The sequence below is a fragment of the Pistacia vera genome, unplaced genomic scaffold (genome assembly GCF_008641045.1).
Source record: "Pistacia vera cultivar Batoury unplaced genomic scaffold, PisVer_v2 Contig79, whole genome shotgun sequence".
Taxonomy (NCBI): Eukaryota; Viridiplantae; Streptophyta; class Magnoliopsida; order Sapindales; family Anacardiaceae; genus Pistacia; species Pistacia vera.
In genome coordinates, this window is record NW_022196656.1 from 1 (window position 1) to 11,969 (window position 11,969).

At 34.4% G+C, this 11,969-nt stretch overlaps 1 protein-coding gene and 1 pseudogene across 1 annotated transcript; one reads left to right on the top strand and one right to left on the bottom strand.

Moving 5' to 3' along the window:
• The first annotated feature begins 2,309 nt into the window (after window positions 1-2,309).
• LOC116116935 (phospholipase A1-Igamma1, chloroplastic-like) lies at window positions 2,310-4,792 on the top strand. The gene is made up of 2 exons (XM_031402972.1): window positions 2,310-3,662; window positions 4,354-4,792. Exons 1-2 carry the CDS (start codon window positions 2,362-2,364, stop codon window positions 4,619-4,621), a joined length of 1,569 nt encoding a protein of 522 aa, XP_031258832.1. The 5' UTR covers window positions 2,310-2,361; the 3' UTR covers window positions 4,622-4,792.
• A 3,369-nt stretch (window positions 4,793-8,161) lies between these two features.
• On the bottom strand, window positions 8,162-11,969 carry LOC116116938 (annotated as a pseudogene).

Genomic DNA, 11,969 nt, shown 5'->3' on the forward strand with positions numbered 1-11,969 from the left:
AATTAAATAAATAAATAAGTTATAGGTTGTAGTTAGAGGAATCCATATATCTATTAATCTATACGTACCTTAATCTAAAAACAAGAAAGAAGATATATAAATTACTAGATTAAGGATTTGAATTTGTGCAGAAGTCTTATTCTATTATGTCAAACAAAATGTGAAAAGTATGTTAATTAATTTATCAATCATTAATTTCAAAACCACTCATAATTGTTAATGTAAATATTATATGCATCTATAAACAAAAAGAGAGATTAGAACCCAACTAGTCAAATACTTAATTTGACTACAAATAAATTAATTACATCGTGATTCATATGAACCTATTAATATGCATAAAAATACTAATCTGACTTGCTTTAACTCCATTAAATTCTAGAAAAATGTTATCATTACAAAGACTTATACAAAGAAGACTACAAAGTGAAGAAAAAAATAAAGAAAAAACGGAAAAAGAGAAAGAAAGAGAGAGAGAGAGAGAAATCATAAAGATCAAGGATAGCAATCATCTTTGTATGCTCTCTTTGTATTTGTCTTTATAAGACTAACACTTTTCTAAATTCCAATATTAATATGGCCTTGATTGTTACACACAAAACAAACACAAACACATAAAATAACAGCATCTAGACCCAATTGATATATATAAAGAAGAAGAAATCAAATTAAATTTGACTACTATTAACAACAAAAATTAATCACAATTAGTTTTTAATTAGTCAAACTTAAAGCAATTAGTTTGTCTTTGTCTACCCACGAAAAACGACTTTAATTAATTTTTTCATGATGTAATACTCCGAATTTAGCAAACGTAATCATTTATTTTTGAAGTTTTTGACATGGTCATGGTCTATGGTCAAATTGATTTTTATTTCTTAGTTCTAATTAAGCCCATGTGATTTAACAGCTAGCTGAACTACTTCTCTATTTATAAAAAAAAAAATACATAAATGAAGCATATAATATTTACAAGTCGAAGAAGGTAGAGCTATAATCTTTAATTCTGAGATATGTATACAGTACAACATGACATTATCTATTTAATAATTGTACAGATATTTAAAAGCTGTATAAGATTCCAAACCCTTCAAAATTTTATAGATTAAAATAAAAGATCGTATGTTATAGTTAATAATATAATTGACGATATATCTAGAGATAGTTAGATAGCCAAAGGAGCCCTACAAATAATGCCTTTTAGAAGTTATTAATAAAGTTAGGGTTTCTTCTATAGTCTTTTAATACCTCTGAATTAGGTGGAATTCCGTAAGGTATTGGACCCATTCCTTCCTACCAATAAATATTGGCTCAAATTCATGTATAATATAGTAATTCTTTTTTTTTTTTTTTTTTTTTAAGGAGGGATTTGAGTACAATTTGAGAAAAAATCAACTTTGTGAATAGGTTTAGCTTAACCTCACTGTAAAATTGTATGTGAGAGTTTAGTATATTATAGCTGTTATTTAATACAATTTTGAGATCAATTTTGATTGACTAGAAAATTACGAATAATTTTTCTTAGGGATTTGAATAATCAAATTGTGGCAGATGTACAAGTATTCAGGACTTAGGTTAGGGTTACATTTGAGTAATTATTCTTGTATTATACATGGTTTTAATATTTCTACTGGATTAGTTACGTCTTATGGATGTAAATAAATTTAATCGAACCGTGTAAATTATGGTATTTGTGTGCGATAGTTTTCTTTTATTATTATTATTATTTTTGTTAATTTTATCATGTCTGATCAATCCAATAGTTTTACTTCTAACTCTACCAAAATCTTGAAAGAGCAGGAGAAAGTATTGACCATAGAAAAAGCTGATTAAAGAAGGTGGTCAAGTGGGAAATTATAAACGAGTAATAGGTAAATATGTGTTGGCAATATCCTACGTTATACTAGTTTAATTTTGACAAAATGGGAGGAATAGGAAATGTGGTGAAGCCTGTATGGGAAGAGAAACAAATGCTTTTTGTTATTCAAAGAAGCATTTAAACGTGCTTAGGTATCAGATCATGTAATCTTTCATCCATGGAAAAAGACTTTTGAAGTGAAATTTTAAATTCTAAAAAATTTGTATTTTAGGTTGGGGTTTTTGGCATTATGTATATTTGGTAGCTAGCAGACAACACAGAGCGAACTTTCGTGAAGTTAAAACTTAAAAGCGAAAACCTAGAATAATAGTAGGATATCTCGATTGACCAAGGGGAACGAAACCACATGATCCACATGCATTTTAAATATTCATACTCATGTTTTATATATTTACAAGATAACGTTGAGAACATCAATTCATCCTCCATTTTTATTAATTTATTTATCATTTCTCCCTCTTTCTGCTCTCACTACCACTTCAATGGCCGCCTTTTCTCCCTCCAACATTCCTCTTCAACACCAGTCACACCACATTCTCCGCCCGGAAAAATGCTTTCTTTCACCACTTTCATCTCAGTCCAGTCCCTCCAATTCCATAAACTTTGCAAAAAAAAACCCTTTCGTGTCTCGAGTCATGTCAGAGACTAACGAGTCTTTGATCGCCGCCATCACCGAACTGGGAAAGAGAAGACAAACGAAAGACGAACAAACAGTTGAAGAAAACTCTGGAAACGACAGTGAAGAGAGAAAACTAGCTGAAGTATGGCGAGAAATCCACGGTCAAGACGACTGGGTGGGCATGCTCGATCCGATGGACCCGCTTCTGAGATCCGAACTCATCCGGTACGGTGAGATGGCGCAAGCTTGCTACGACGGTTTCGACTTCGACCCGTTTTCGAAGTACTGTGGAAGCTGTCGATTCATGCATCGTAATTTCTTCTCCTCTCTGGGCATGGAACATCACGGCTACGATGTGTTTCGTTATCTCTACGCGACCTCCAACATAAACCTCCCGAATTTCTTCAAAAAATCTCGGTGGCCGAAAGTCTGGAGCAAGAACGCCAACTGGATTGGATACGTCGCCGTTTCGAACGACGAAACCACCAAGAGGTTAGGCCGCCGTGACATAACCATTGCATGGAGGGGCACCGTGACTCGCCTCGAGTGGATTGCCGATTTAATGGACTTCCTCAAGCCCATTTCCAACAACAAAATCCCGTGTCCGGATCACACCGTGAAAGTCGAATCCGGGTTCTTGGATCTATATACTGATAAAGATGTCAACTGCCGGTTCTGTAAATTCTCCGCCCGGGAACAAATTCTAACCACAGTTAAGAAATTATTAGAAATGTACTGCGACGAAGAAATTAGTATTACGATTACAGGCCACAGTCTTGGGAGCGCTTTGGCGATATTAAGTGCTTATGATATAGCTGAAGCTGGTTTGAATGTGATGGAAGACAGTCGGGCGGTGCCGGTTTCGGTGTTTTCGTTCTCAGGGCCGCGGGTGGGGAATGTGAGGTTCAAGGAGAGGATGGAGACGCTGGGGGTGAAGGTGTTGAGGGTGGTGAATGTGAATGATATCGTGCCAAAATCTCCGGGGTTTTTCTTGAACGAGAATGTGTGGCCGGTGTTGATGAAGGTGGCGGGGGGATCGCCATGGAGTTACTCGCATGTGGGAGTTGAGTTGGCGTTGGATCATAAGAACTCTCCGTTCTTGAAACAGACTAATGATCCCGTTTGTGCTCATGATTTGGAGGCTCTCCTGCATTTGCTTGACGGGTTAGTATTCACCATTTGCACCGCTCCATTGTTCAGTTCATATGTTTTACTGATTTTGGCTATAAGGCACCTTACATTCACACTTTGATAATTGAATTTCATTTTTTATTTTCACCAATCCAAATGCATCAGTTTATATTGAAACGCAGATCAGCATGTGGGATGCATAGGGAACTATACAGATGGGTTCTGATAAAAAAAATCAAACTAATTACTAGTACCCTCATGCCATTGAAAGATTGGTTGATGATACTATGGCATTATTAGTTTGTATAGGATGTTGGGATGGCTAGCTGGAAAATCATTTAATAATATGAAACTCTATCGTGTCCCCATGCCATGATCACCAATTGCTTATAGCCAGACCAAACATTCACTGTTAATAATACTAAATAATTGCACCAGTTTCCATTTCACTTCAGGTTACAGCTTATGTCCCCACTCCCCAGCAATTAGCAACTGTTTGATTTTCAGTTTTCTTAATCCAAACAGTTAATAAACTAGTTTTAAAAACAACAAACCAACCAATAGCTGAATCAATACAGCTACTAAATTGGTCTGATTCATTATATGTAGGTGAGCTATCACTATAAGTTAACAGAAACAAGTGAATAAAGAAAAACTTTCTTGGTTGTTTTGAAGTGCTGAAACTGTGGGTGCTGAGTATTAACTGTTTGCTAATGCAATGCAGATACCATGGAAAAGGGCATAGATTTGTGCTGGCAACTGGGAGAGATCCGGCGCTGGTGAACAAGGCGACTGATTTTTTGAAAGATCATTACTTGGTTCCACCGTGTTGGAGGCAAGATGCGAACAAGGGAATGGTGAGGAACTACGAAGGGCGTTGGGTGCAGCCAGAAAGGCCTAAATTAATAGACGATCACCTTCCGGATATTCACACACACCTTAGCAAATTAGGCCTTGGCGCTTCTGATGAGACTCGTGATGACCATGTTTAATTCAAACTTAGTACATTTTGAGTTCTAATTACCTAAATCATTAGTGTAAAATCATCGGATATGTAAATTAATTGCAGTGTTGGCTAGGCCCTCTCCTCTTGGTGAACTTACAAAATCGCTACAACTTATATATTTGACGAAAAAAATATTTAGAATACCGCCGTGATATCACATCATCTATACCATTGTCCAATGAATTTTTGTCATTCACCTCTAAGTTTTTTTTTTTTTTTTTTCCTCATCTATGCTTAAATTTATAATGACATGATAATTATTAAATTCGATAATTATTTGACATGCATTGTTAGGAGATTGGACAACAGAAAACATACCTTCTAAATTAATAATATATAAATAAAATCACACTATACAAAGTGATACGATATTTACGTGGTTCGACATAACTCGTCTACATCTACAGATGAGAGAATTTCGTTATAGTTTCATGAACACGATATATAAGAGTACACAATACTATAAACTCGATATATAATTAACAGAGTGAAAACAATCATAATTTCCAAGACACTCCACTCATGGTATTTAATAACCCTTACACTAAATATTTTGTGTTCTTATATTCTCTTATAAGCTTGAATTGGTTATCACCCATATATTTATAGGTAGGATATGAGATATTTTATCTCTAATAGGATTCATATTTCAATTCCTAATAAGACTCCCATAATTCTATTCTTAATTACAATTATACTCTTTATTAAATGATTTTTCTAAAGACATATAATTTTACATGAAAATAAATAGGAAAACGAGCCACAATATCCCAACATGACAACATGCATATACTAACTTGTGGTATAACATAAATAAATACCATAGTAGTATTATAAACTTCCTCTGTTTTTACGTGAAATATTAAATTTTTTTAATTTTTGTTTACTTTTATAATTAACATGATTGATAATTATTGAATTAAATATTTATAACAAACAAATATTTAATTATAGTAACATTAATATCATATCATGATAGTACCATTATTTAAAACCCAAAATGGAATACATGCGACTTTCAATATATATCTAGCTATGCACAACAAGATGATTTCACATGGAATTATAAAAGAAAAAAATGTATTGATTAGAGTTAGCTAAACATATATAAATAATAAAAATTAAAAGTATTTTTATTGGNGTAAAGACTTAAGTTGTACACACTTTTAATTGATTGGTGCATTCATTTAGCTGAGTTGTTCAATTTAATTCATTGTTGTGTTGTACATCTCATTATTGACCCATAACTACCTCCTTTTATTTTCTATATCATTATTGAGTTATTTTTAAGGTTTCAGAAATTATCAAACAAATACCAATGGAATTCTTTAATTTATTTTTGGTAAAATATGAAATGTATATTATACCTTTATTATAATTTATAATAATCTATTTTTTTCCTTTCCTTTTTCTTTTATTTTTATTTTCTTCCTTTCCCCACTCATTTCTTTTCATTGAACTCTAAATCTGAAAAATATGGTGGCGACCGATACTCGGTTGCTAATGGCAAGGCCATTGCCACAATTATCGATAGCCTTAGCAACAACGCATTCATCACATTTCTTTTTCTTCTTTCATTTTGAAGCTCGACGCTTAAGCCAACCTCAAATCACTATTGTTGATTTTTCACCGTGTTATTTAAGCTTACTTGACTTCGATTTTTTAGACTTTAGAGATTTCGGTTTGGGAATTCATTTTTTATTTTTGATCTGTATTAAAAGAAGATTAATTGATTTTGAATGTGAAATGGATCGTTTAATTTGAATTTTTGGGTTGTTTGTAGAGAAGTGGAATTAATATTAATTCCAATTTTACCTTTACTTATAATGTGAAATTCCCATTTGAACATTCTTTTAATAATTTTTTTGAAACTTTCGAGATAATTTTAACCTAACCCATATTTATTGAAGTTGACTTTTCATATAAATGCTTTCACTGGCTCACTGCAAAGGTTAAAGCCACCATAAATTCCAAAATCAAATAAACGCGGCTGCCTTGATAACAAATATAATTAACAATAAGAATTTGGTCTCCATATCCATTTCATTATATTTTTACTCTTAGCTCTATCAAGTTGTTTGCATCTATTTAATTTCATGTGTGAAGGCAAAGGAGGAAGTGCCAAGTGGTAAGCAGTGGTCCTTTACTTAGATGAATTAAAAAAATAAAATAAAATCATCCTAGATCTTATTTTATAAATTATGCATTTATTACTTTAATTTTTTACATATCTTATGATGTTTTTTTATGGCAAGGAGTCTTAATACAGTTCTAACTTTGATAAATTAATATTCCTGGTATCATGAAAAATTATAATTAATTGATATATTATTTAATCTTATAAATTAATAAATTATTAATTTTCAAGCATTCTTTATTTCCTTTTTCCAAAACATGTGAACTTAATGTCTGTACATATTATGCAGAGTCAATATAGTATAAGGAATAACAGTTAGAAATAACATCATGAACCTAGCTTATAACTAAAAGTTAATATGGTATAGAGACTAGTCTATACTCTATAGGAAATTGTTAGAGATAAGGTTCGAGAAGACATCGATTTCAAGAGGAAACAAGTAACATTGGAGTCATATTTTACAAAGCCCTCTTAATTGAGTCATGCATATATAATTTTGATGTATAAGAAGATTATTAATTTATATATTAAGTGGAACCATGTGTTTTTTTATAAAAAATATTATTTTATAAATTTAGCAAATTATTATTTTGCCACGTTGATCCCAAGTTGAGACCGGCTAAAAACATTATTTAATCGAGATTATTAATTTATTGAATTTATTAAGGTATAACTGTACTTATATTCGGCTAATAAAAGAGTTCAATAAGAAACCAAACAAATTTAGGATCATTTCATTTATTTATTTTTTTAAATGTTGGGATAAAATTTAAGGCTCAATACCCATACAAAGATGGCCTAAAATGAGAAGGAATGCCTAATATTGATCAAACATGTGCTTAGAAACAGTTAGACAACCACCCATTAGGTAAACAAGCTGAAGTTAAGTGATGATTATTGTCCATTTCCTCCATCACATGAGCGATTATAAAGCTCTATAAATTTAAAAAGGGAGAGGCGAAAGGCTAAGATAAAGAGATATGTTGAATAATGAACACACTTTACACCAAAATACTACTCTAATTAATAATTTATACACTTTGATTTATTAATCATTTTACACTTTTTTAAATACATACAGGTGACTTAAATATCAAAAAGGTTATAATGGTGTATTTATACTTTATAGTTTCAGATAAGAGACGTGTTTTTATATACAAAACTTCAGTATATATTATATTTCTCCCAATATGACTAAAAACCTCACTTGTGTTTGCGAAAATGTATTTCTACAAGGCAGCTGCCCCCCTAGCCAGCAATTTAAACAATTATAACCTTTTCATCCATCCAGGTCAAACCTCTGAAATTAACATCACAACAAACAAGAAATTGCACCATGTGTACGAAAGAATGGTGTCCTAAAGAAATTTTGGATCAGTCCACAGAATGTTACATTGCCGCTTCCAACCTCCTTCGCTTCATGTCATCATCAGATGGTTGCTGCCAACAAAATAACGTAACATAAGATGCATTGACAACAACCAAAATCTTTTATTATGGAATTAGGATTATTTCCCAAAATTCGTATAATTTATAGTTATAATATAGATACTCAAGGAGAAGCTCTGTGCTGATAAATAAATCATAATATATTGGTTATTGTCGTTTACAACTTAGAATTTATCTTGTACTACCAAGTATTATCTTTCCTACATCCAAATACAGGTTTTGCATTGAGACAATTTTTTTATTTTACCTGACAAAAGAATGTGGCAAACGAACTCTCTTTGAACCATCGGCTGAACGTTTGAATGCATATTGATTCTCCAAAGGAGCAATACACCATTGACCTGGCTCTGAATGGTCCCAATCATTAACTCTTGACACCCTGAGGCATGCACACTTTCTAACTTGGGGCACTGAAGTAGCAGCGTCTTGAATATGTTGACACAAGTTAGATTAACTCAATCTACGCCATGTGTCAAATTGATCATCAAATTCAAGAGAAAGAGAGGCAACTTCAAGTACTATACCTGGCGTAAGTTTCTACAGGAATTCAAAATCACGATCATTGAGTTCCGGACAGTTTAAAAATAGAGCCTGCATTTAAATACACAAGTTAAGAACCACCAGAGCAAAATATGTAGGTATACACAAATTGAATTTTATATAGATCTTACATCTAATCCAGAGCAACCCCAAGCTTAGTTTTTTTAAGCGGCAATGGTTAATAATCAGCTTCTGGTACATAATATGTAGTTTGTATTGAAGGCACTCGTAACTCAAATTCACTGGCCTCATCAGAGTTTCTGTTTTCAGAATTGGGATCAACATGGACATTCCACAGTCCATGAGTTCGAGAAGAGGTAGTTGTGCTGTAGCAAACTGAATGCCACCGGAGAGTCCAAGCAGCACGATAGTTAGCATAAGTTAAAATGAAAAAGAATACACACGAGACATTATAGAATTAAATTATGCCATCGATTAGAGCCAGGAGCTGGAGATTACTTGAAGTAATGTTAGGACAAAGAGCAAGGAGGAGTCTTGACAGAGTATTGGGAAACACATGCAGATCATTCCAATGCCACTGTCACTGATACTAGACCTGCAATTGAAGTGGTGATATTAAACATACAACCGTAAAGCTTAACTTATGGACACAACTATTATCTAAAGAAGACGGAATAAACAAAATTACCCGCTCAGATCAAGTAAACCAACTTTGAATAGGTTGAAGCAATGGCAGCAAACGATGCATCAGTAATTTCAACCAAGTACAAGTGAAAGCATTCGCAACCCCCTGAATGACAGAACGCTTTAATCAATAATTATCTCTTCAAATAGCATATAAGTGTAACATAAAACCACTAGTTAACTGAACAGGTAAATGAGGTAAGAATGATTGTAATTTCCATATTTTGTCACGAGTGAATGTGCAACATGACTGACAACAACAATTAACAGATAATTGACAAACCTTAAGCTTGCAGCTGTGATGGCAAGCACAACAGCATGAGAAAGTCGAGTGTGATGCAAAGTGTATGTTTTGCAACCTTGGACAATTCCTCACCAACCATCAGCCATGGCAGTTAGATCAGTACTGTCATTCTCTTGGCGAGAAAATTCCATAGATATCTCCTTTAGATTGGGACAGTTGAAGACCTGCATAAAGACAGATTGATATGGTAAATAGAATTTGCCTAATTTGCCATTCGAGAGAGAATAAAAAGACTAGTTACCACTTAGGAGGAGAGGTAAGATCTGAAAGCCAAAGCGTAGAAGACTTGAGGAGCAGAGGCCAAACCCTCCTAAATAGAACACCCTTCCATCTTAAGATTTGTAAGACATCGTTTATCAGCAACAAAACGACCAATTCATCTCTACATATGAAAAACAATTACCAAACAGATTAATCAAGTACACACCTTTCAATAGTATCAGACCAGCCATTTCTACACAAAGCAAACGTAAAGCAAGTATTATAAAAAACCTAATGGTCAATACATATTTGGAGTTTTAGAAGAGAACCCAAAATTTAAAAGGTTCCCAATTGTAGTACTAAACTATTTCAGAGGCTTAACAACTTGAAATGTGTAAGGAATCATCACAGAAGGCATGTGTGATACTGTCAAATCTGAAATCACATAATGCATTACAACCAAAAATATTATATATATATTGTGTAGGCAATGTACAAAACGAAGATCAGGAAGAAAAAAAAATCTTATACGTTTTGAAGTGTTGACATTAAATCTCACCTACTCATACACACTTCTAATAAAAGATGGATAGTTAAAAGCCTTAATCCAAATAACAAGTGACCTCATTTTGAAATCTCTTACACCCAGGCCTTATCTTAATAATTCACTCTTAAACATGCAGATCATTTTCAGCCAAAACATACAATTGGAAGTTGGAACCCCTTGACTACTAGGAACCCAAACTAAACACACTCCATAAGCTTAACATCAAAAGAGAAAATTCAATATACCAAGTTCAAACAACAAATTTAAACTAAAAAACCTTAAAAATAAGATTATAAAATATAACCAGTGATCCGGTGACTGCAGTATCAGATGTGGAGATCTCCATACACTCCAGATGTGGGCAAGAAAACGCAATGCACGCTAACATTGTTGCATCTACATCACTGCAACACCCAATAAAGAATTAAACTTCAAAAAAAGAAAATATCAGATCAAAACTCAATCCTTACACTCTTTTCGATAATATTATCAACGATCTTTGATTGCTCTGATCTTTTAGGTAATTCTCTAATTTTTCAAATATAATAAAGATCTTCAAATTTTAAACCAAGTGTGTTAGGATTGATTTTAACATAATCCACGGCATTTGATTTTAAATTTCAATCATAAGCCAAACAGTACCGTACTGTTTCTGTACTAATATCCATAGATCAAACAGTACCATGCACTTTCTCTTCCAATTGTTCCAGATCATCATCATTTTTATTCATTTTCATCGTCTAATTTAGCAGATCTGGTAATTTGAAACTGTGAATGGCCCGGAACCTAACCTTTCCATTCTAAGTGAGAGTCTAACAAGGGTGGGACACTTCTGCAAAACGGATCCAAACAATCCGACCTGAGCTCTCGCCGGCACCCTAAGCCGGAGCTCTCCGCGCCTCACAGCCTCCTTGACGGTTCTCTCCATCCCTTACACACCTTAGCCGCCGCCAACAGCCCCACGGAGGCAACTACGCAGCACCTCCACAAACACGCCGCCGGCAAGCCGCCGGACACAATCGGATCCGGATCCACCGCCTCCTCGTTCACTAACCAGTTCTCGGAGAATACAAACTAAGATCGATATATCAAACGAAAGAGCTCGACGGAGGTGTGAGAAGTGCTGGTGACGCGGCGGGCGGTTGGCGGAGAGTGAAGTGGGAGCGGATACACGGCGGAAGAATCGGAAGGTGTGGGCGTAGTGGTAACGGAAAGAGTGGACGATGATGTCGGAGTGCCACCAATGTTGCAGTTGTGGCCTTTCTTGGGGAGTCCGCAGCGGCCGCAGTTGTAACTGCCGCTCGCTTGGAGGGACGGAGGTTGAAGTCGAAGGCGGAGAAGTGGTGGAGGACGGCGAAATGTGGGGCTGGTGACGGTGCATTGTTGCTAAAGCTGAGAGAGATTGATTGAGCGAAAGAGGGGGACTGATATAAGTGAGAGAGGCGTGAAAATAAAGGAAGAGGATGTGGTGACGGAGGCGCGGGAGATTCGACAAGTTTTCGCGCGCTCAT